The following is a 26,102-nucleotide window of genomic DNA, read 5'->3' on the forward strand; positions in this document are numbered from 1 at the left end:
GTACTTGATTCCCGGTATTGGCCTCGAGCTCCACCACTGGAAAAGCTGGCGCCACCGTCGGCGTGACGTGCTAGGAGGGATCACGTGGACATAGTGGCCGCGTCGGCTGCTTCGGGCGCGCCGAAGGGAGCTGAAAACGAGTTTAAATTCCCTCGAACGCTGCGGTCCCCATTTAGTGGCGAAATTTTCCCGCTTCGATTGTCTCCTTTACAACGCTTGTAAGCACTACAATAGGTAGTGGGTGCCTTTGAAGGCGCGCAACATGGTAGGCTACTGCTCGGTGCCGCAGGGCCGGACGCACGTAACGTAGGCCGGTGTCAGCCTTATTCACACGTAGCCGCAGGACAAGAAACTGCGTGAAGCTTGGCTCGCGAAACATAAAACCGGCAAACAGTCATCGGCTGCAACTTGGGTATGCAGCAAGCACAGACGCGAGGAAGATTTCTGCTATGGCGCCCGGTCTGCGATGTTCTGAAAACGCGCACTGAGACGCTCGCCCGAATCCGCTGCCCGACTAATGTCATGACGGTTTGGTGTATGAACTTGTCGATGCTATAGATACTGGCAAGTTCAGTGGAGTGGAAAGGCAGCGGTAAGAAGCACATTTAAAAAAAAGCATGGCATATGGTCATGTTTGTGCTATGAATTAATGCACTGGATTACAAAAAAGGAGCAGAGGGAAATTGCACACTGAGTGCACCGATAAACATGCAGTGCGACGCAACTCGAGAAATAGTATTGAAAGGTCAAAGAATTCAGAAGAAAAAAAAAGATTGAATCGTCGCGACGGCACATCACAGTCCCCGTAGGCGTCGAAGTCTCTACAATGAAATTATTTTTGAACAGCTCTGATAGCGCCCACGCAACAATGGTTGCTTGTATACTGTCAAATGCTCATATTCTGCGGCCTAAAGCTCATGACATGGTGCGAAAACGTGCGCGCGGAGAAAGCGAAACAGTGCGCGGACAAGCAAGCAGACGCGCAGTCGGTCGCTGCGAATCTGCGCGATCGCTGCATTGAGGCTTCGTTCTAAAACGCTCCATTTAGTTATACAAACACTATGAGAACATATTTCACATAGTTTGCTCTCAGTGTTTACCTACCTCACACGCAAGAAGCCGGTTCGGGAGACTCTATCGCGGTGACCGCGCGCAGTGGCGTTGACTGTACGTATTCGGTAAAGAGATAGCGTCTGTAAGTGATTGCGTGCTTTCAGTTTGTCCAAGATTATTATTTAGACAGTAAGAAATTTCTCTCGTTTCGAAAGTACTTACAGAAATGTCCGGGAGAGCTCGCGCGTGGTGTTTTCAGTGAGCGCTGACAGCAAAACCTATGAGGAGCGCGCCACGTGATCCCTCATACTACGCCAGCGAGGCGCTTCCGATAGATGGCGACTCCGTAACTCCTCGCCGCCAATATAGGTTTCAATCGACGCGCTCTTGTTGGGATGCTTTACCAACGCCTCTGCGCCCTCCCGATGTGCTCGTGCATCTTCAATAATTTATTACAGCGAACGCATTTATCGTCTTCGCTGCAACGTGCGTGTGCGGCCAGCTGCACGTTGCCGTCGCATGCCTGTTGTCTTTGGCGGAAGAGCGTGCGCTGGGCACGCCCATCGCGGCGGTGGATGGCACACAGAAAACTTTACGCGACGCGATCACGTGTTGGACCGACTTTTCTTGGCTTCAATTGCGCTACCTAATTCACCTTCCTGTTTCTTTCTCCCTCCATGACAGGGAAGAGTCTACTTGGACAAGCGCACGGCTGTCAGACGAGAGACGATGTGATGAAAGATACGGACGCTCCTGAACCGGACGAAAGACTAGACGCACACGAGGCACGTTTCTTTCATTGCACTCAGCTATGCACTACGTGTTCCAAGTTTTGCGTTTGGCTGAAGCAGGAGTTTTAGGAGCTAAGTCGCGACCGCCTTCACGCTGCAGGCTCTAAGAGCGCCGCTGCGTTTCTTTCTTGCCTTCTTTCCTTTTTATTTTTTTTTCTATAGACAACGTGACCCCGTGAAAAATTGTGTATTGCTCGGCCCTGCAATTATGCATTAGCCCGTGTTATACATGCCTTCGCCCTCTCCCACCACTTTTGTTTACCCCTCTATCTGTGCTATGTTCCTTCGCGCGGACCAGCCGAGCCGATTTTCCCTGGTGCGCTATCCCTGTTTCTCCTTATCTCTGTTCTCTCTCCTCCGACTGTGCTTAGAATGAGAGCGGATGCCACATTATGATAACAAATAGGTGCTCGAGTCGGCATCCTAAGTTCGGAGAGAAGGCAAGCAGACTCGTGCCATAGATCGATCGGTGGAGGAATCCTGGAGGGGAAACCTGGCGATCGGAGGAGGTACTTTCGCATGACCTTTCCATCTGACAACGGCAAGGAGTTGAGTCATAGCTATAGGTCAGCACGATTTGGCAATATGTTAATTCTGTCTGAGTAATGGGGCTCTATGGCATGCGTCAGCTCATAAATTTACTTAATAATTACGAGCTTTTGAGATTTTTATTTCTGCCAGTAATGTTTTTATTACAATAACGGCTTTCCTTTCCGTACTTCAGTGTAGCGGACGGCGCATGATAGACTTAAGGCAGCTAAAAGTGCCTCGATTTACTCTTCGTGCGAGCTGTTTTCGTCACGCGGATATGCAACTCCAGAGGTCATCATCCCATCCATGACTCTCGTAAGAATGAAAGGCTCTTTCACATAATACAAAAGCGTGCTCCAATCCCCTTTTACGCTCTAGATAATTTTCTTTTGCGCGTTTGTGAATGTCGTATGGCCCCGCTACGGTTAAGCACGTCACTTCTCTCAGACTGAGCAACAATGCGAGAAAAGGTCGCCGTCAAACACTTCTGTTACCCGTTTGGGACTATATCTACTATATAGTTTCTTTTTTTTTTTAGTGCAGCGAAAAGACAGAATGATGGTCAGTGAAATAAGTAACACCTGGCATATTGAGGCAAGGCACGCGGTATCAAATGCAACGTGAACGAGTGCGTCAGTCCTAGGAGGAGCGCTACGAGGCGTCGCAGCAAGCAAACATTACATCCCAAAGTGCATCGACGATAATCGCCAGCAATGCATACTATGTTAATGCTTATGTCGCCTATAAGAATTCTTAGTTTTATAATTAAATGGACAGATTGCATGTTCAAATATATGGTGGACAGAGTTTAGGGTATGGCTGAAATGAAGAACGCGGATTGCGTGCGAGTGCAGTAATATTATTTTAGAAGGCCGGACTGCGCAGGCCAGGGCAGCATCTCAGAAAAACTACAACTTCGGCGAATAGCAGCAAAATCTGGAAATCTTGTCGTAAAAAGTGTGACATTTCCATAGATGCCAACTGATTTATTCGTTTCCCCAAATAGACTTTCAAATGTCTAAATCCAGGGAAAGATCCCCAGGCTTGGCATCCCTGACTCCACTTGTGGCGCACTCAGGAAGGGGAAAGCAGGGAGCCTCTGCCGCGAGGGTAGAAAGAGATAATGCGACCTATGCTCGTGCCTCGCAAAGCACTGTGAGAGTGGGGACGTGGAGGATGGGGGGGGGGGGGTGGGGGGTGGGGGTTGCTTGGCGCCACCAGAAGACTCGATCCCGGCGGTCACGGCCCGCTCGGAACCGCGTGCTCGTCGGCGCTGAAAATCCGCGGCAGCGAGCCGCACCTGCTTCGGCGGACCGATACAAGCTAATGGAGATGTCTATCGCTACTCCGCCTATCTCGACTCGCCGCGCTTTCCCGTTGCGAAGCCGAAGCGCGCACAAACAGATCCGACCGACACCTGCGCCTTTTCTCTTTCCTCGTGTTGGTGCGGACCTGAAAGGACCGCCACTTGATACACGGCGTCATACTCGTGCCGGTTAGTCACGCAGTCCCGAAGAAAAAAGATTGAAAGAAGGCACGGGGGGGGGGGGGGGGAGAACACGAGCGGTGCGCAGCTCTTACCGGGGGTAAATGAAAGCAACTCCACGCTTACAGCATGCGCGCAGCTAACCTCCGATGCTGGAAGCCTGTGCGGAATGATTATTCGCGGCGCCCCTTTGTTCCCACCCCCCCCCCCCCTTTTTTTTTTGCGGCTGGTGGATGCAATTGTCCTCTCCGGTGAGTGGTGTCCGAAGCATATCCGCAAAAAAACAATGCGAGCTTCAGTTTATAAGCCCTTTCACTCTTGAACCCGAGTACGTATAGTGCGTACGTCCCGCAGATTGCTTCGAGCATTTTCAAATGTTTCGGCTAAGTTGCTGCACTGTTGCTACTTGTTAATTTATGCCACTTTCTAAAGAAAAAAAGAAAGAAAAGGAGGTCTGTTATCGTTATTGGAGCCTTTGCAGTTCTATCTGCTTTGTCGTTTGCTTTTTTTAATGACTGTCTTCAGTGATGAGTGTTACAGAACACTGTGCTATCCAAACAGGAAATTGACCACTTGCAGAAGTCGGAGCGCCACCTAGCGCGAAAAACGGGAAGCTTGCGCCTCGCCGCTTGGTTGGAAAACATCCCGGCTCCAGCCTTGCTTTGGTACGGCGGCATCGAGTGGCGACGTTGTGTTTGCAGAGCTTCTTTCACGTTTTGTGAAAGCGTCGACGTTCTTTGGTACTTGCCATATATGACCTGCCTTAAATATGATTGAAGAGGACTTCATTCTCTTGCCGTTTTTGCAAATGGGACGGACAGCTGACTTCTCAGAGCGCTGGATAATGAGCGACAATGCGTGGGGTTATCTTCATGCCAACACTTCGTGCGTTTGTCAAGCACACCGCCGATGGGCTTTAAAAAAAGAGGGTAAAGTTAAGCACATAAAACTTAACGTAAACACCGTGGACCTTCCACTTGGCCTCATAGGAGCTACGTACACACCATCCATGAAGTCGGGCATCTACGTGGTTACAGCATGGTTCACAAAAGCCATTGTCGACATTGCCGGAGAGCACTGTGAATGTGTGGCCGGATGAGTGCTTTATGCCTGTCGCATTCCCCGAACTCTTAGTTGTTGCATGGAACAACAGGTGTACACGTTCTAGCTTGCAAATTTGATATTCATCTCGTGCTGTTTCGCCAAACTGCTGTGTTGCATGCTTGTGGTTTACGAAGCCGTATCCCAAATTTCGCATGCGGTAGGTTATTCAGTTTGTTTTTGCGAGCGCTAAGGTCTCAAAGCTTACGCCAACCTATTTTATTATATGTTATATTAGCTTAAATATGGGCAGCGCGTGCGTCCGCAGGCCTGTACGCTCCCGCTCACTCGCGAATACTCATCAAGGCAGATAGTTTGACGAATGGGTTCGAAGTCATGTTGGAAGAGAGCGCAACACAACTGACATGTACGGAAAAAAAAAGACGAGCGCAGACTCACAAATGACATGACGTACATAGACTGGCCGCATCTGTTTGCGCCGTTCTCCACAAATCGCTTAATCGTACTCGCATCTACTCAGGGTCACTCAGTGACGAGCGCGAAGGAAAACTGCATTCTTTATATTTAAAAGCCTCAATGGGCCCTGCCAGCACGTCGCTGGCCTTCTGTTCAGCGTTGCAGAACTGGCAGGAGATGACAAGGGAATAGAAGTTGCCTGCATAAGCCACAGATCCTAGAATGCAGTGTTAGCTGCCACGGCGTGCCGTCCGGGTTCGACCGCTTCACCGCTGCCGTCCGCAAACTTCTCCACATTAACCTTCGCGGGCGGAAATCTGAAGAAGTTACTATTTCCATTTTCATAATAATAGCTCGTGCAGCCGAAAGCGACTCAGTTGGCCGGCATGTCACGCCCGAGCAGCGCAGTTTGCTTTCCAACCACGGAGACGGCGCTCACGAAGCGCCGCCCCGCGGCCGGTTTTTGCGCATGCGCAGTCGTACTTCTGCAAGTGGTCAATTGAACCTCAGTTGCACCTTACAAAAGCCATGGTACTTGGTAGAAAGTAGTGTCGGTTTGGACAGCCCTTTTTGCTGTGTTCATTTATCGTGCGTCCCACTAACGTAATGCGATAATGCTAAAGTTTTATGGTTAAATATTGATGTCACGCTTCTATATGCCAATTTCACGCTCGCCGATAAAGTCAAATGACGGTTGCTGAAACCGTGTCAAATTGTTTCAAGCGAGCCATCGATCTATTTTGGAACTGTGGATGTTATGACGTATTGAAGCCTTGCGATTGTTTGCGGGCTCAAGCTCCAAAGAAAAAACTGTCACGAAAAAAAAAAAGAAAAGAAAAGAAAAGAAAACGTGTTTCGGAAATGGGTGAAGAAAAATTAAAGGAAAAAAAAAAGAAAACGCACGATGCATTTTCCGAACCATGGCAATCGGTACAGCTGCTGCTACATAAAGTCAGGCAATAAGCAGGTAACCAGGTGCCAACGAACAGCAAAACTACAACCTGGGGGGAAAAAACGTAGTAAAAAAATACAGGCATGCGCTCAGGCCAAGGAAAATTTGCAGCCAAGGTTAGGGCTTTACTGTTTATTGATAAAAATCTCACAACTCACACTGCATCATTAGTGTGCTTTACCATTAGACACTACAAGGCGTGCCCATTATCTCTGTCTAGAACCCCAGCGACCAGCTTTGCGCGCCCTAAGCCGCCGTAGGCGCATGCCTGCCGTCGTGCTAACAGAAGAGCGGCAGCAATACGACAGAACGCTATATTTACTGCTGTTCATATTATTGCGTATTAATTATTGAATTTATATTGACATTGTAGTTGATTGCCTCCCAGAAACATTAAAACTTACGCGTTATTACTATCGCTTCGATTACATCACTCACGTGGTGATGTCTGCATTCCACGGGGCCACTTTCTTTTACACTTCTTTTTACTTTCCTTCAAAATATGGGTGCTCATGTTTTTCAACAGATTTAGCGCAGTGGCGATGCCCCGGCCCCTTACCGCTACCGCCCCGGCTACGTCTTTCTACAATGAGACTTCCAATCGTTTGGCTCTACATTGCATTATTATTTCTATATTGACCAAGAAATCTCGACTTTTTTTTAATAGTTGATTACCAACCTATAACAACTGTTGGAAATATTTTTTTGCGTTTAATTTCAGAAGCAAACAGACGCAAAGGTTCCAGCTTCGTGACGTAGATTTTATCGCCGGTATTGACAGGACGTTCTTGCGAAACCTGGCAGTATGGTGTTTTCTGCACTGAGAATGCTTACTGATGGTATCTCGATGTCCTCTCGGCATTGGAAAAGCGCCCGGGCTTTGAATGTCACGCATTGTTCTGGAAGTACACGTAGGCCTCGCACGGTTCTCCATATGTGAGAGAGAGGTTTTCGGTGGTCTATAGGATTCACACAATTTTGCCCGCCGTTAGGAAGCGGAATATTTCTGCAGGAAGATTGCAGGTAAATCAATGTACACGTTGGCTCCCTTGGTACGGATATAGCATCATGCTGTATTCGCAGGATTCACGCATGGACCTGCCTTGGTACGGATAGCATCATGCCACATTCACAAGATTCACGCATAGACCTGCCTTTCACTACCGAGGAGCTCGATGCGGCTCTTTATGTAATCGGTCGTCGTCGCCTGGGCCAGATAGCATATCGTACCGGATCTTGTCACATCTGCGAGAGCGAGCACGAAATGCATGCGTTGCTGTATATATCCAATGAATTAATCCTGGCGGGATGGAAACGTTCCTCAAGAATGCAAGGCAAGCCGTCTGGTAGCACTCCTCAAACCTGGCAAGTTACCACTAGAGCTCACGTCATACCGGCCCATCGCGCTGGCTGGTTGCGTAGGGGAGGAGATGGAACGTCTGATCCTTGCCAGATAGGAGTGGTACCTGGAACGCTACAAAGTTTATCCAAGTGTCTAATGCTGGCCAAAATTGGAACGCGCCCTATATCATTCTACAGTCGGACGCCTTTGTGACGGAGTGCTTGGGGTCTACGAAGTCATTTGTTATGCAGTTCACTTCGTTCTAAAGAAGCTCGACTTTATTTGATTAGGACAGGCCTACACTAGAAAGTCTCTCGGCAGGAACTTTGGCTAAGGTAAAACATACGTCCTTAACCACGAATACAGATTGTTGAAGACACACAAAGCATGCATATTGTCTTTAGTTTTGTTCCCTCATCTTTACAAGTGTCATTATAATGTTGGCGGGTATTTCTGTTTTGCTCTTAGCAATTCCCCCATTTATTTACTTACGGCATGGCAAGCTGTCTTGCCATTGTATGATTTCCTGCCCTATATGTCTCATTTATTTCGCTAAAAATGGCTTCCTTGCACACGGACGTTTACTGCCTATCGACATTTATTAATGTACGTTATTATCCCGTTTTCAACTATGTCGTTAATGCTCTTGTAAGCACTTGATTTCGCGCTCTCCGTAGTTTGTCGCCGTTGTGTCTTGTTCACAAAGGTAAATAATTTTAATGGATAGACATTTGGTTGCAATTTATTTATTCCTTATGATTTCACGAGGTAAGTTTTACGCCGTTCTCCGTGCCGAATACCCGGGTTTGCGTCTTTCGGGAAGCCGAGGTGGGTAGAGGAGGGGCGGGGGGGGGGGGGGGATAGCGTTTGGTGTTGTTGCGTGCATGGTCGCTCAACTCCGAACAATGTTTGGATTCACTTCTGTTCTAAAACTTGATTGTACACCCTTGTCTAGATTCGCGGTGGCGCGTGAGCAACTGTACCCTCCGGAATCGCAAACGTGAGCGATATGGAACACACGCGTTCCTATAGACCGTTTCATCGGGCGAGGAGGATAGGGCGCGCGGGGAGCCTTTCCTCCTCTCTGGCTTGGGCGATCCGGCGCGGCGCTGCTTGAAAGTTGCTGTCGTGTGCTGCGGAACGACTTCGAGATGTTTTAGATCTTACTTTGTGAAATTTACGCCGTGTCCGTTCATATAAGGTCGTCAGGGAAGCCTTTCGGTGCATCGGTAACTACAGTAGGCGGAAATATCTTTTGGGAGCGCAAAAATGTGACGCGTTTTATATGCCGCGGTGTACGCACATTATCAGTCGCGGTGTGTGTATGTGTTGTGAACTATTTTACTTATATCGGTTTTAATTCAACAAAGAAACCAGGTGTCTCTGTATTAGCAGCATGAAATGGTAAATCTGCTCAATAACTGATCGCTTGGCGTAGGGAGCAAAACAAACATAAGAGCGCATGCTCGTGCACGGCCAACCTAAGGCAACCACGAAACATCTAAGCGGCAGGCGCAATCAAATATTTGTGATTCACCGGCATCGTTCTCGCGCATCTCAAGTCTAGCAGGCTTCAAATTACCATATGTCTACGCTAGCCTTCTTGCATGAGGCCGATGGCGCTGCTCAACACAGCGATCACTGCGGTTTGTGAACCAGCACGGTACATATGTAAGCTGTGCGCTTCGGCATTGCCTTTTTGGGCTCCATACAGCCATAATATATGAGGGATCGCATAAAAAGAATGCGATGCCTATTTTTGAGGAGAACATTTTCGTAATACGTGTGAGTGCGTCGTAGAGAACGGAACGAACACACCGAAAAAGAAATTCGGTTATCATCCTCTTTCTCGAAAAAGCAAGAGAAAACTGGCTAACGCCGCAATAGGGCCTCGCATAGTCACGCCGCACAACGTTTATAAATACATAACCGCTGATGTGGTATGCTTGGACCATGCAGTATATATATATAGAACAAAGATATATGTAATCCAGCACTTACCACTGCTTAGGACGCTCGCGCAGTTCTAAACAGTCTTACTTTGTAATTACGCTCGACAAGCGTAATTCAGACTGTAAGGTATGCTGCTATCACTTATCCAGCACTTACCACTGCTTAGGACGCTCGCGCAGTTCTAAACAGTCTTACTTTGTAATTACGCTCGACAAGCGTAATTCAGACTGTAAGGTATGCTGCTATGACTTGCCAAAATTATTTTCTTCAGGTGCGGAAACCTCACCCATCGAACCAAGTAGTCACGCAATGTAACCTGAAGCGAACAGTTTGAACGCTTGCCAAAGGATAACATCACAGCTCCTATCGTAGCAGAACGGTACGCACGATCACGCTGTTACGATCGTCGCGTATGTTTCCTCAGGTTAGAAATAGAGGATAATACTGCAATAAGGTCACATTAGTGACTGGAACATTCAGAAATACACAATTAATCTCCGAGGCTGAATGTATACTCGAATATGCACGCACACATCGCGTGCGTGTTCTGTCTACCTCAACGCCAGCAGAAATTCCGGCCATGACGCCTTAAACCACTTCAGCACGTCTCACAGAACCGTTTACCACGCAGAAGACGCACGTCATACTAAACAGACCGCACGACCGCGAAAACAAACGCCAGAACCTGCCGCCGAGCGTATACCTGCCATGCAAAAGACCGCTTTCACCCAAGCCAGTATGGCGCTGCTCATAGGCGGCGCCACTGCGTTCACAATATGGCGGCGCCTAAGAAAAAACGGTCTATAAACACCGGCAAGCGACGTCGCGTATTTCGCACGCCAGCAAGCTCCGCTTGCGACTACCGCTATGGGCGATGCGAGTATTAATTTCAGAGACCGAATCGAGTGCGAGTTCAACAGTGCCATGAGCGAATCGAATCGAATACATTTCAAATAGTTTTCGAATAATAGAAAGCCCCCGTTTTCACGAATAAGAAAACTAAATTCACATCCTCGCATATTCACAAAGTTAGTAAGCGTCTGTCATCACACTGTGCGTTAGGAAGTGTTCTATATTAAACGCACAGATGGAGCATTAAGAGCAAACAGGCTGTTGACCCTCCGGTGACTGCGAAGGATATATAATGGCTTAACTGGAAAAGTGTGGCTCCCTGGGCGACGTATATGGTGTTTGAATATATGTAACTTGTATATAGTTTTTTTTTGTCTGCTACGGTACATAGCTGCCGGAACGAAATTTAACACATTTTGCACCAATTTTATGTTTGGTCGCGCATAGCTAACGATATAATATTTTCGACAATTATTTGAGAAATATTCGTTTCTACCAATATCGACTATTCCATTCGAAGGCCCAAACAAATTGTACATAAGTTCACTCATTATTTGAAAGTTTCCGTTATTCGCACACCCCTATGACTACGTATACCACTTTGTGCACTTGCTGTCGCCCGTTTAGAGAAGTAGTAGTAGTAGAGAAGGAGAGAGATAACGATAAGCGAAAAGCAGGGAGGACAACTACAACAAAGTAGTAGTAGTAGTAGTAGTAGTAGTAGTAGCAGTAGTAGTAGTAGTAGTAGTAGTAGTAGTAGTAGTAGTAGTAGTAGTAGTAGTAGTAGAAGTAATTGGCAGTAAGTTCATTTGTTGTAGGTAGGAAGGAAAACAGCAAATGGAAAGGCGGCGAGTGTTCCAACTGTTTCACTCTTCAATGAAAACCAGCAGTGTCGCACGGCCATGGAAACGATGTGATTACAGAAAGGTAGAAAGTTGGGCTAGTTAGTATGGATGTCTAATTGAAAGCAGCACGGAAAACAACACGACTTAAGGACACAGCGCTGTCCTGTGTCTTCGTCTTGCCGTCGTTTTCCGCTCTGATTTTAAGTACGAAAAGATGCAGTATGAGAAAAGCAAGGCAATAAAGATACAGGAAAGTTACTACGATGTGTAAAGAAAGCGCTCGCATCAGAAAGAGATCGAACACATTCCATGAGCAACGCGAATGCAAAATTTTCGGAACCTTCGCCACCCATCAAAGTGGTGAAAACAATGCCATCGTGCCTTCGCTTTCACTACATCGCAATTTAGTCATGTACTTATCCAGCACGTGACGCTGCAATTTTAGTGGTGATGTATGTCATTTTCTTCCCCGTTACTGATATATATATATATATATATATATATATATATATATATATATATATATATATATATATATATATATATATATATATATATATATATATAATGAAGCTCATTTACTGTTCTGGTATAATTCTGTGGCAGCCGAACACTAGCTTATTTGTTGAAATACACGAAGCAGGCATTCTGATGTGGACTAGTCGCTTCATCTTCGATCTTTATGCTTGAAACGGAGCGAGAGAGAGAGACAACTTCATGTAGTCACCTGCAGAACGACACCATGACTAAATGGCGCCGTGACGCGGGCCCAGACGTCTTCTCAGCGGGTGGTCTCTACTTAACTCCAGCGCGTGTTGCTCCTGCGGTCGGTCGCCCTGAGGGGCAACGTTCCGTCGGTTTCGCTCGGCCTTTGTCTTTCAAGAGCCGCCGGGACCTGCTGGACGGCCCAGGTTTGGCTTTCGTGGTCGTAGCATTCCGCCGCAGCCGCGAGTCGCGGAGGAATCGTTGTACTTTGTAACAGAGCGAAACATTTGTGGAAAAAACAGCGCTCTGTCTGTCCTCTCCTCCTTTTTTTTTTTTTTGCGCATGCACAGGCTGTTCCGTTCTGCGAATGCTCGCGCAAACTGAGAGCGCGCTTTTCGCAAAGCTCTCCGGCCTTGAGGCTTCCAGGGGAGGCTTTATTTTGAGGCCGCCCCCGGTAGCAGCAGTGCACAGAACTTACAGCAGCACTTCGGCGACGCCGGCACGGAAACCAGTGGGGTCGATTCCCGAGCTGTGCTGTACACGCTGGCTGTTCAAGGCGGGGACGGGAAAGGCCGAGCGTGTCGGCGCGACTTTAACATCTCCGAGCGGCGCCCGCGACTGCTTTGTTCTTTCGGAAGCGACATCCGGCCCGGCGACCTTCAGAGCGAGTCTATACTCACCGCCGTCGCCACAAACTTAACAGCAATCAGCAACTCGGCGCGGCATGTCACAGCGCCTACGCCGAGATAGCGGCAAGATGCTTTGCAGGGATGAATGTGAAACCGGTACGTCCAGGGATCTCGCGGCGACCCCCCCCCCCCCCCCCCGGACACAAAGCCCGCTAATACGTACCCCTAGAAGCAGCTGGGAGAAAAAGGAGACGGTTGGCTTTGTTTCTTTGTTTGCTGACTTCTTTGTTGGAATGTTAAACGTGTAATGGTATGACTTATTTTATTATTATTTTTTCAGCTGCGAATGACTTGAAGCGTCCAAGGACCGACTTTATTACCAACGGTGCGTTTTTGTGCGGCCAGGCGCCCTGGAGTGAAGATTCGACAGCCTGAATGTCATGCAGAGTACTCGGACCTACAGAGAGTCGGTTCGGAAAAGAATGAAAATAAATGTAATTTTGTAACTGACGCCACAGTAGTAGCATATTGAATCCTCAATCATGCACGAAAACCTTTGCTGCCACCCGCTCTTCAACAGGCCGTTACTGCCGCTGAGAACGCGGCAGAAAGTCGGCAGAGACCATGGCACAAAAATAGGGGAGCTGAAACCCCCGTCGGAAAGCGGTGGACGTAAACCAACGGAAGAAATCGTATGCAATAGCACAAAGACGGTATACTCGAGACAACGTTTGTAAACAACTTGTCGACACCACTCTAGTTAGTTTATATTGTTGAGTAGACGATAAATATGATCGCTTTGGCGCAAACAAGGAAGGACAAGAAACAAAGCGATCACATTTATTGTCTGCTCATCAATATGAACCGACTAGCCCAGCAACATGTACTTCTAGCTAGTTTGGTTTCATTACTTGCATAAATGACCTGGCGACACCTGCTATAAAATTCGACGCATTTTGATTCTATTTGCCCGATCCGTAATCACGTGGCGTACGTGATCTTTGCTATCACTTCTAAGATTATAAAATCCCATGTTCTCGCGATGACGTGAGCGATGGCATACAACGCACTTCTCACTCACGCGAAAAAGCAAAAAAAAAGAAATAATAATAATAAATAAAAGAAAGGAAAGCTTACCCGCAGCTGGAATGGTCTGCGGAGCTTGCTGGGCGAGCGCAAAACCGTCCGACCATGTGCGGTCAGGCGTTTCTTGGCGTGAGGATACGTATTTGTACTAGATTCTAACACGCCCTCGATTGTAACGCACATCCGTCTTTTTCGTGGTCAGAAAAAAGAAAAAAAAAGAAAGCCCGCGATGGGAGTCTACGTAAAACCCCCTGCAGCCAACAGAATGATGCCACCCACGTCCTTTGGTCGGAGTCGAACCCGCAACATTTGGTGTTAATTAAGGCACTCGAACCAGCGACCTTTGGTGGGACCGAAATTCAATGGCACCAAAATTGATGGTGCTACTATTGATAGTCGTACCCACGACCTTTGGCGCTAATTAAGGCGAAGTTAATTAGGCACAGGTAATTAAGATATACGAGTTGTCAATTAAGGCACTCGAACCCCCGGCCTTTGGTGGGAGAAAACAAGTAATATCATGTAACAACGCATCCCAATGAGAGTGTCTAGTAATTTAATGAATGTCTCGTCAGAGCGCAGGCTTTCGCTAAGGCAAGTTACTGGTCTCAGCCAGACCCCGTGTCGTCGGCCCCCTTCATTTTCGTGCTCCCGAGCTTCCCTCCAGGATACCCCTCCCCCACACCCCCGCAACATCTAAAGAAATTGCTCGAGCCATCTACATAAATTGCCACTTCGTGCGACCTCTAGCCGGAACTATCAACATTTTTATTGGCCGTGCGGGCAGTCCGGACATGCGAGCAGGACAATCGATGAGCGGACCTTGGGCACGCGTCGACAACCGGCCACTTCTTGAAAGCTTTCTTTTACGTCCATGGACAAAATACAACCACGCACGAGGCCACGAAGGTCATTGTGGGTTTTTTGAGATAGTGAACTGGATATACGACAGCAACAAGGGTTCCCGCTTTTTTCCCTCTTTAGTTAGATCGTGTATTGGTACGTAATTAAGACTCCAGAATTCCTGTTTAGTTTGTTTCTTCGCACAAATCCGCAGTTTTCTTAAGGCTGCCATTTCTCAACCCTTGCGACCTTTACGAAAAGAGAGTGAGAAAGAGATATGGGCCTGTTACGTCTCAACAAGGTCAATGACATTATTTAGACGTTTGCCACGAGGCATCCTCGCCCATTCCTTGAATCCTATCGAGAAGTCAACGCAGCCTTGACACCGAATAATAATAATAATAATATATGGGGTTTTACGTGCCAAAACCACTTTCTGATTATGAGGCACGCCGTAGTGGGGGACTCCGGAAATTTTGACCACCTGGGGTTCTTTAACGTGCACCTATATCTAAGTACACGGGTGTTTTCGCATTTCGCCCCCATCGAAATGCGGCCGCCGTGGCCGGGATTCGATCCCGCGACCTCGTGCTCAGCAGCCTAACACCATAGCCACTGAGCAACCGCGGCGGGTCCTTGACACCGACGGTTGACGGGTCCACAAGAGGCGCACCTCTACCTGCACCTGCCAACCTGAACTAATCATTTGGTGAAAAGGGCCACGTTGGCCCTTTTGGTATACCGTGGGAACAGCTTCGACTTCAGATTCCCAGATTGCTACGCGCTTGCTAAATATGCGGGGGCGAAGGTACAACATCGAAAGCGGGATTCATCGGAACGGTGCGAACGGTGCGATTTATTTTACAAGTACTGCCAGCCTTTTTACCAGGCCTTAGGCAGGAGTAGGCATTTGAAAAAAAAAAACAAATATACAACATAACTGACACTGCACAAGAATCTGCATAACAAACAACATAAGAGAAACCTTTCACAATCATGATTTGACTGGTAAAAACGAGGGATGAACGCTATGGTTTATTCACAAAGTGCAGAAAGAAAGGATGAAACCGTTGGACATTCGACAGTTGTGGCAGGTAGTGCGTTCCATTCGGAAATCGTGCGCGGGAAAAAATAATTTTTAAATACGTTGGTCCTGCAGGTAAAATCTCTAACATTCTTGTTGTGATAAGAGCACGTGTAGCGGTGACTAGCCGGTTATCTACTCCTAATTGATTGTGATACAGTAAGAAGAAAATTGTCATTCTGCCCCGGTAACGCCTTATTGCAAGGTTTTCCAGTTCTGCAGCTTCTAGAAGAGATGATGGGGATGTGCGCCAGCTGTACGAATTGAAAATAAACCTGGCTGACTTTCTTTGGACTTTATCAATTATAGCGATGTTGGTTTGTGTGTGCGGATCCCAGACAATCGCAGCGTATTCTAGAATGGGTCGGATGAAAGTTTTATGTGCTAAGAGTTTTATTTCAGCTGAAGCGTTTCCTATTGATCGCCTCAAAAAGCCTAGTTTCTTCATTGCTTTATTATAAATGTATGTTACATGTTCATTCCACCTAAGATATGATGTTATTACTACTCCCAAGTATTTGTTCTACGATTAGATTACACTCGTCAAGAAAAATTTTTACAACAACACATTCAATTCCTGTAATATCAGGCATCTTAGCAGCACTCAATGTTTCTTGGAGGAGATTTGCAACGTCGCCGCCGCGGGAATCCCCCCTGTCATGTCTGTAGATTCCGTAACCGCGAGGTGTTATTTCAGAGTCGGTGATATCACTATGCAACCAGGTTTATGTTATTATTACAACATGGGGTTTGTCGGCAGTTACAATGCTCTCTAATTCGGCGATCTTGTTTGCTATGCTCCGAGCATTTATGTTTAGACGCCGCAACATTTTTTTTTCTTTTTTAACACAGGAACGGGGTCATTGCAGCCTTTTAGGGTTTTCTCGACGGAAGGTGACAGGTATGCGTTTCCTCTGAGCGCTGTCCTATCGGCACGTTTGATTGTCAACCTTTATCTTGTCGGATTCGACGATTGTGACTGGCGGCGATACAGACATCAGGTTCCCTAGTCTAGTCGCCTAGGGAAGACGACGGTATTAAAGGCGGAGACCTTTCGTGCAGTGAAACGAGGGGCCAAACTGGAAGCTCATCACGGCCAGTTTCCTCGACGCTAGGCGTGCCACTTTCATGTATCGCCTGGCGCGAGGGTGCCTGCCGTTGGGCTACAGGCCCTTCACAGCCGTCCCGGTTCGTGGAGTGTGCCCGTTCTGTGGCGCTCGTGAGGACACGGTTCATGCGTTTGCGCAGTGTTTGCTTCCTGCAGCTCTTTTCCGTAGGATTGCTAGTCTTTTTAATCTCCCAGGCATTCCTTATCAGACAGTCCGATTTTTGCACCCTTTGCCTAATCAGGCGGTCAACCAGTTCGTGCTTCTCCTCGCTGAGTGCTCCTACCAAGTTTGGTTGGCACGCCGCGATGCAGTTTTCGGGGGGAGGGCGCCGGGCCTTCACGAAGTGCTTGCGAAAGCACGGAAGGAGGTCTGGTTCCATCTCACCCGGGAGCGGCACCGCTTGGGCGAGACGAAGTTTCTCGAAGTGTGGGCCCGTCCTGCGGTAATTTTTGATGAGTCAGGCGGAAAGCTTTCCATTAAGTTATGATGCATGCTCCTAAGGTCGCTCGACTCGGCCGTGTGCGCCAGTCGATCTACGGGGTTTTGTTTGGTTCAGTGGAACCCAGAGCTAGAACCGGTGGCGGCGCACCCTTGGTTGGTCGCGCTGCCCCGCGGACGGCTTTGGTGCTGTGCATGGTTGTATGCCTTGGCCTCTTTTGCGCCGAGGCAGTCCGAAGGTCAGTCAGGCTCGAGTCCTGTACGACCAGCACGGCTGTTTGTGTGTTGCGTGCGGTAACTTTGTGTTGCTGCACCACAACAGCCCCCTTGTCCGGGAAGGACCGTTGGCCCGAACCAAGTCCCCCCACCCAGTCAACCCGGGTTGTGGGGGAGTACCGGGGTCAATGTATCGGATGATGATGGGTTGATGAGATATGTATGCTCATGGACGCGGTGCCTTCAAAGGTGCCAAGTCCTCCTCCCATCTGACAACGGTACTTCCGCGTGCCAAGTCCTCTTCCCATCTGACAACGGCGCATGGAGTGGGCTTCCGTATTTGGAGCCAGTGTAAATAATGTGAAATAAACCCTTTCTTCCGTCTTCGACGGGCTTGGTAAATTTCTGGCTCGAACGCCACCTCGATCCGCAACAGGCCGCGAGATCGTGGGCATCATTGAGCTTCGAAATTGTGAGAAAAATAATAATTAATAAAAGAAAATAAAGTAAGCCTAAAGAAACCGGTGTTGCATCGCATTTGCAAGCTTTGAAAACGATATGTCGGCAAAAGAACCTGTGCTACAGCCTACTTTGCAAGCGTTCAAAAATAATGATATAGAAGATTAGAAAGAAAGAGACAGAGAAACAAGAAATATCGGCGACGGAAGACGTCTACTTCATTGTTCTTTGCGATCCTTAAAAAAAAAAACAAATAAGAAGAGGAGAGAGAGAGAGATCAATGAACGAAAGGATAAAAAAGGAAAGAAAAAAAGATCTTCTACAAGTGCCTCGACTTAATCATTACTGCTTTCAAGCATTCACACACACAAAAAAACATTGTTAAAAAAAATTTGTGCTTGCTTCATCGTGAACAACAACAACAACAATAATAATTATAATAATAATAATAATAATAATAAACGCACGATTGGTCAAGTAAACACCCGCGTTCGTTGACGACCGTTCGCTCAAAATTTCATCCACGCGCATACGGCAGGTTCTCTCTCTCTCTTTCTTTAGGAAGAGTTCAGGCGGGGCAGGGAAAAGCGGCAGACATTGCACCTGCCTCACCCGAACTACAGTGTACTAGAATACTACCCGAACTGTCCCGCCACAGGCAGAGGGGAGCTGGGAAGGGTGCACTTACATTTCTGCGTAGCTCCCGAGGTATGGATGGGGAGACCGTTTCATCGGGCGAGGAGGATAGGGCGCGCGGAGAGCCTTTCTGGCTGGCTTGGGCGATCCGGCGCGGCGCTGCTTGAAAGTATTGCTGTCGCGTGCTGCGGAACGATTTCTTGATGTTTTAGATCGTACTCTGTGAAATTTACGCCGTGTCCGTTCATATAAGGTCGTCAGGGAAGCCTATCGGTGCATCGGTAACTACAGTAGGCGGAAATATCTCTTGGGGGCGCAAAAATGTGACGCGTTTTATGAGCCGCGGTGTACGCACATTATCAGTCGCGGTGTGTGTATGTGTTGTGAACTATTTTGCTTATATCGGTTTTAATTCAACAAAGAAAACCAGTGTCTCTGTATTAGCAGCATCAAATAGTAAATCTGCTCAATATCTGATCGCTTGGAGTGGGGAGTAAAACATAAAGCATAAGAGCGCATGCTCGTGCACGGCCAACCTAAGGCAACCACGAAACATCTAAGCGGCAGGCGCAATCAAATATTTGTGATGCACCGGCATCGTTCTCGCGCATTTCAAGTCTAGTAGGCTTGAAATTACCATATGTCTACGCTAGCCTTCCTGCATGAGGCCGATGGCGCTGCTCAACACAGCGATCGCTGCGGTTGGTGATCCAGCACGGTACATATGTAAGCTGTGCGCTTCGGCATTGCCTTTTTGGCCTGCATACAGCCATAATATATGAGGTATCGCATAAAAAGAATGCGATGCCTATTTTTGAGGACAAAATTTCCGTAATGCGTGTGAGTGCGTCGTAGAGAACGGAACGAACGCAACCGAAAAAGAAATTCGGTTATCATCCTCTTTCTAGAAAAATCAAGAGAAAACGGGCTAACGCCGCAACAGGGCCTCGCATAGTCACGCCGCACAACGTTTATAAATATATAACCGCTGATGCGTTATGCTTGGTCCATGCGGTATATAGAACAAAGATATATGTAATCCAGCACCTACCACTGCTTAGGACGCTCGCGCAGTTCGTAAACAGTCCCTTTGCTGGACAAGCGTAATTCAGACTGTAAGGTATGCTGCTATCACTTGCCAAAACTATTTTATTCAGGGGTGGAAACCTCATCCATCGAACCAAGTAGTCACGCAATGTAACCTGCAGCGAACAGTTTGAACGCTTGTCAAAGTATAACATCACAGCTCCTATCGTAGCAGAACGGTACCCACGCTCACGCTGTTACGATCGTGGCGTATGTTTCGTGGCTCCTAAACCGCAGCTTAGAAATAGAGGGTAATACTGCAATAAGGTCACATTAGTGACTGGAACATTCAGAAATACACAATTCATCTCCGAGGCCGATTGTAGACTCGAATATGCGCGCGCACATCGCACTGCGTGTTCCGTCCACCTCAACGCCGGCAGAAATTCCGGCCATGACGCCTTAACCCACTTAGCACGTCTCACAGAACCGTTTACCATGTAGAAGACGCACGTCATACTAAACAGGCCGCACGACGGCGAAAACAAACGCCAGAACCTGCCGCCGAGCGTATACCTGCCATGCAAAAGACCGCTTTCACCCAAGCCAGTATGGCGCTGCTCATAGGCGGCGCCACTGCGCTCACGATATGGCGGCGCCTACGAAAAAACGGTCTGTACTGTCTCCGGCGAAGAAATGCCCCCGTCGGCGCCAGCCCAGCTTTTGTCGCCGCAACTTTGACTGACCTGTCGTTTTCCGCCAAGGCTCGCCCCCACGCTCTGGGTCAATAGGGCAATTATCCGCGGAGCTTTAAGGCCGTCGCCGGCATAGCCGTCGAGCGTCGTTCCCACGCTTTGGGTAGACGGGGCGATTAGCTGAGCTCATTGCCACTTCAGCCAGCTGTACGGCCGCCTGTGCGCTGCTACACCTGGGCGCCCAACCTTTTCACAATCGCGCTGGCAATGAAATTAAATGAAATTCCGGTGTTTTGCCTGCGAAAACGAATATCTGCATTTTAATCGGAATTCTGTCAAAAAAAAAAAAAGAACGCATGATTCCAAGACCCACCACCTTCAGCTTTGTAGTGGTCAGCAGGAGATTGGTTGAACGCAAACGCAAAAACCGGCTGACCGCCCCGTAATTGAATGGATTAGGTCAGTAAAACTGAGAACTCGCAGTAACCGTATATATATATATATATATATATATATATATATATATATATATATATATATATATATATATATAGTCATATCATAAGAAGCCAACAAACACTGACACCAAGCACAACATAGGGGAAATTACTTGTGCTTAATAAATGAAATAAAAAGACAATAAATTAATGGAAATTAAAGTGGATGAAAAAACAACTTGCCGCAGGTGGGAACCGAACCCACAACCATGAGGTTCCCACCTGCGGGAACCGCATGGGAACCGCATAGGGGATATATATATATATATATATATATATATATATATATCCCCTATGCGGTCATACTAAACAGGCCAGATGGATAGAGAGCTACACGGAAAACTCCCGGTGCAGCTTTCTGTTGCTTAATACGTGCTTCATAAAAGTGTTTTTCTGAGCGTGAAAAAAGCCTGCGAATATACGCAAAGGGCCTCGAGCGGCCAGTCGCGCGGGCTTCTTTCACGTTCGGAAAGACAATTTTATGAAGCACGTATTAAGCAACAGAAAGCTGCACCGGGAGTGTAGCTCTCCAATGTTCTCATAGACACTTTCCATCTAGTTACAATAATTGAGAAGTTCATTAATTAATTAAGACTAACTATAAAATTAGGCGGAATTAAAAATTAATAAACTGAATGTCTCCAAGCGACGGCAAACAACATTACCTTGGCTCTGGCCAGCTACGTGGTATTTGCATATTTCTAAATCTTGGTGCATGATAATTGGAACACCCTGTACATATAAAAAAATCACTTCACTAGGAAATGCGTTGCAGCTGTGAAAGTTTTGGAAAGCTCAGTGGCCATGGCGTTCCGCGTCACAGCACGAGGTTGCTGGTTGGATTTCTGCCCACGGCGTCCGCTGGCTGGCAACTGATAGTTTATTCCACGTGCGACAGAATGAAAGCTTAGAAAGAGGTAAAAAAAAAAGGAAAGAAATTGAGTGAGCAGATAAGCACGAGCGATACTAGGAATTGCGTATAGCGGCACTCCACAAAATGCAAATGAATGAACGCAAACAATGCTACTTACGCGGACGTACAAAAATCCACGCGATAGGGAACAGTGCAAAACCGCCGTTTATATCACAATGTTATTAAGCGCTTGGTTTCTTCGATGGATTCGCACAAGCGCTCGCGAAACCACAAACGCTAACGTTTCCTTTTTTTTTTATTCTTTCACAAAACACGGAGATCTCGAGGAGGAGAGGACGCCGACACAGTCGCCAGTGCTTCTTCTTCAACGCCGTAGAAAGGAAAAGGGTTGGTCGACGTCATCCCCTCTCCGGCCTATGACAGCGCCTCCTTGAGGTGCACTGCCTATGAGGACGCAGCGCACCGATCCAGAGTTCCCTAGGCCCAGTGGGCCACCTTGGACGCATCGCTACTCTGCGTTAGTTACGCCTCTCTCTTCCCTCCCTCAAGGTGCCGAGCCGCGCTCAAGGTTAAACAGCGTCAACCTTTCCATCCCCCCCTTCAAGAACCACTTCTCTCTCTGAGGAACCACGCGCCTTTCGCTTTCCCCAAAACCTAGGGCAGTCCCCACAAAGAGGCGCTTCCTTCCTTCCTGCCAACCGCCACATACACTCGTCACTCGGTGGTCATACGCGAGCCGGAACGCTTCCCATCTTGACAACGTCGCCAATGCCTCCGTCACACGCGATGGGCCTCGACCAACAGCTCCCAAGGTAATACAGCCATTTTTTCTACATTTTCGCGCATCTTGTCGTTTCCGACTGTTCTGACAGCGATGCGATGATTGTGTAATTTAACATGCCTGGCCGACCTTTACGATTTTATCGTAAAATGTCCGATTATTGGAGCTTCGCAATTGGTATTACTGAAACCAATTATTTTACGATTTCAAATTTGCTTGCACTTAAGACAAAATTTATTCCAAAACAATGCAAGTAAACTCGCTGGCCAATTTCTCGCAGACCGATTTTCCGGAACCGTCGATTATATGGATCCAACGCTCTGCAGCGATTGCTGAACGCACTTGCTGAAATTGCGCGCGTCGTTACGGGAATATATAATGACTGAATTGCGGGGTTCTTACGTGCCAAAACCACGATTTGATTATGAGTCGCGCCGTGGTGGGGACTCCGCATTAATTTTGACCACCTAACGTGGCCCCAACGCACGGAGCGTGGGCGTTTTTGCGTTTCGCACCCATCGAAATGAGGCCGCCGCGCCCAGGATTTGATCACGCGACCTCGTGCTTAGCAGCGCAACACCATAGCCGCTAAACCACTGCGGCGGGTGGGAATATTTAATGAATAAGCATCATAAACATTTGTCTGGGGCGCAGATCACTCCTGCTGCGGGTATGGAGCCCTGTTAACTGCAGGCTGCGTGCAGAACGTCTGCAAATCTTGAGTGATCAATTCTAGTATTCCTCCCCTACTCTATGTATGTATGTATGTATGTATGTATGTATGTATGTATGTATGTATGTATGTATGTATGTATGTATGTATGTATGTATGTATGTATTTTTTTTACCTTTGATTGTATGGTTGTTCAAATTCCGAGGTTGGCAAGTACGCCTATGTTGTATTGTGGCACGTTTTGACCTAGCATATTTTTGCGACTGACCCTCGGTTTGAAGCAACGCGGTCGGATCGCTAATAAGGAGACAGCTACAACGCGGCGAAAAGCAGTGCGCAAACAACCTGTAAAAGAGGTTGTATGTGTGTGTGTGTGTGTGTGTGTGTGTGTGTGTGTGTGTGTGCGTGCGTGCGTGCGTGCGTGCGTGCGTGCGTGCGCGCGCGCGCACGCAAAATCCGTTTTCTACGACTAGTTTGATCCTAACGAAGTGAACATCATAGCGCCATATGACAAGGACCTGACCTTCCACACGGTGAACTGAGGAGTGAACATTTGTAATTGGGAGGTCTGTGTCGGATTACGTGATTTAATTATTTTAAGTGTCGCTACGGTGGAGCAATTGCCGGCAGCAACTGCAAGGCTAATCCCACCAGTAGCCTACAACAACTCAACTTGTGCACTTTGTATTTGTATTGTATTTTTACTTTTGCGAGCATTGTGCTACCGGCATCAAAGAAGCGTCGAAACAATAGTGCGTACTGTGAAAACATTTATCCCTGGACGCTGCTATTTATTATAGACAGTTTGTATTTACGGGAACTTGTTCACCCCGTGGTAGCCCAGTGGCTATAGCGTTGCGCTACTCGGCTCAGAATCGGAATAATGTTTTATTACTTATTGAGTGTAATACGTAATTGAAGATACAGAAAGAGATATCGGAGCATGATTATTATGAAGACGCGGGTTGGATCCTGGCCGCAGCGGCAGCATTTCGTTTGTGCGTTTTTCTTTTCTTCGTGTCATTTTTCTCTCATCTATTGCATCGTTCCCCCACCTCCGATACAAGGCAGCCAACCAGAGATAATCTCTGGTTAATATGTCTTTCTTCTCTCTCTCTCTCTCGTTCACGCACCTGTGTACTTACTTACATTTAGGTGCACAATAAGGAACCCCGGGTGGTCAAACTTCCCCAGTACAGCCTGTTTCGTAGATCATATCGTTGTTTTGGCTCGTGAAACCCCAGAATTTATTGCTCCCAGTGTACTTTTTCTTCTTCGTAGTCCTTATGTGTACACATAATCGCATTGCAGGCAGCCCTTTGAACACCTGCCACTCCGGAAGCGAATTCTGCTGCGCGTCCAACAGAATCCTGATCTGGCGAGGGAATACGGACTCGGCGATTCCTGTCGTACGTAAAATGCAATAATCGTTCAGTAACGTGGAAAGTTGGGCTAGTTGGTGAGTGATCATAGTACCTTGCTGGCGAGTGTCGTCTATTCCTGCTTGTCTTCACTGTGTCCGTGTTTGTGCGCTGCTTCACCAGCAAGGTACTATGAGCAATAATAGTGCCTTGTCACCTTTGTTCTGAGGTTGCTTTTCTCGTGTTAACTTAGTCCCGCCATTCTGCATTGTCGAGCACTATCGTAATTTGTTTCCTTCTTTGTAAGGGACAGCAAACTCTCCCGCGCAGTCCATCTGAATTCTGAATGACTGTATAACACTCGCGCTGTATTGCTCGATTTTCTCGCCTGCAGCAGCGGTGGTGGCGGCGGTGGAAACCAACCAGCGGCGCACGTGCCTGGTGTGCCACAAGCGGTTCGCCTCCGCGCGCAAGTACCGCTCGCACGAGCTGCGCCACCGGAGCAAGATGCTCGGTCGGTACCGGTGCGACAAGTGCTCCAAGTGCTTCGTGCAGAAATCGTCGCTGGTGACGCACGCGCGGATCCACACGGGGGAGCGTCCCTACCGCTGCCGGCACTGCAATGCCTCCTTCGGGGACGTGTCGTGCTACAACAAGCACATGCGCGTGCACAGCGGCGAGCGGCCCTACGTCTGCATCGCCTGCAACAAGGGATTCACCCAGTCCGGCAATCTCTACCGGCATATGCGCTCTTGCGCGCAACTCGGAAATAAATCTCCTAGTCCCTCGTGAAAAAAACGTGGCCTTCTGTCTCCGTGTCCGACCAGTCATCACCCACCCCAGCTTCTCGTATGCGATCACACATGTTCCTCGCAACCGCGTCCGTTGGCGGAAAACGCTTGCGGCAAACGCGATTGAAACAGCTACTATGAGCATGTGCGACTCGACTCGCCTGATAGCGAATATAACCGAATATAACAGCGAATATAAAAGTCTTCTATCGGACGATGCGTAACGTTTTAGCGCCTCGGATCGCACAAGGCTGAACATTTTTTTGACATTCTTGTTTTTTTCTGTGATGAAACAGTCAGATTATAAACGGGGTAAACACGGCCATGTGCTGTGTTTGTGAAAGCGACGCGATGCTCTAAAACGGAGGTTGAGAGTCGCCGAACACAGCAATCATTGTTCAATCCTTTCTTTTGTGTCTGGAATTTTCTTTGACGGGATGGGCAACGGAAATGTTTTTGTGGGCTCCTGCAGTGCAGTCGATAAAATTGTCTATCGGTACACGAGAGATGCTGATCATGTTTAGCTCCTTATTCAGAAAATCGCGAGTGAAACTGAGTGAAATGGGAGATTTAAAACATCTCCAAAATGGGACCATTTTCGAGTTTCCCATTAAAAAAAGCCAAGTTTGTCATTTGAACGAAAATGGGAACGAAGGAGCCCGATCATTGTTAGGCACAACCATTCATGTTATTTGTTGTTCGTGCAGTCGATTCGTGCTTACTTTTACAGTATTATGTTAATACGGTAACATCAAAGTATGGACACCGCGCATCTGCACCAGCCGAGTTTTGCAACTTGTCTCGTGACTTTTTCATGCCGTAACAAAGGCGTGCGCTGGTCACGTCCTTTCTGCAACGACAATGCGAGATAAATTC

General features: G+C 47.7%; 1 protein-coding gene and 1 long non-coding RNA gene across 2 annotated transcripts in view; both read left to right on the plus strand.

Moving 5' to 3' along the window:
* The window catches only part of LOC139056700 (uncharacterized), a 61,130-nt gene extending 59,204 nt beyond the window's left edge, over positions 1-1,926 (plus strand). The window contains exon 3 of the long non-coding RNA XR_011512460.1: positions 1,738-1,926. This is a non-coding gene — a long non-coding RNA (uncharacterized lncRNA). The remainder of the gene's footprint in view (positions 1-1,737) is intronic.
* Positions 1,927-22,332: 20,406 nt separating this feature from the next.
* On the plus strand, positions 22,333-25,227 carry LOC139048399 (transcription factor che-1-like). The gene is made up of 3 exons (XM_070522788.1): positions 22,333-22,432; positions 24,386-24,483; positions 24,830-25,227. The coding sequence occupies exons 1-3, from the start codon at positions 22,389-22,391 to the stop codon at positions 25,225-25,227; spliced, it is 540 nt and encodes a 179-aa protein (XP_070378889.1). The 5' UTR covers positions 22,333-22,388.
* Positions 25,228-26,102: the final 875 nt, after the last annotated feature.

This window comes from Dermacentor albipictus, chromosome 1 (genome assembly GCF_038994185.2).
Source record: "Dermacentor albipictus isolate Rhodes 1998 colony chromosome 1, USDA_Dalb.pri_finalv2, whole genome shotgun sequence".
Taxonomy (NCBI): Eukaryota; Metazoa; Arthropoda; class Arachnida; order Ixodida; family Ixodidae; genus Dermacentor; species Dermacentor albipictus.

Coding starts and splice junctions, on each gene's coding strand:
- LOC139048399 (XM_070522788.1), top strand. CDS start 22,389: ATGCCTCCGTCACACGCGATGGGCCTCGACCAACAGCTCCCAAG. Junction 22,433..24,385: donor CTCGACCAACAGCTCCCAAG/GTAATACAGCCA, acceptor ATCGCATTGCAG/GCAGCCCTTTGAACACCTGC. Junction 24,484..24,829: donor CGGACTCGGCGATTCCTGTC/GTACGTAAAATG, acceptor TCTCGCCTGCAG/CAGCGGTGGTGGCGGCGGTG.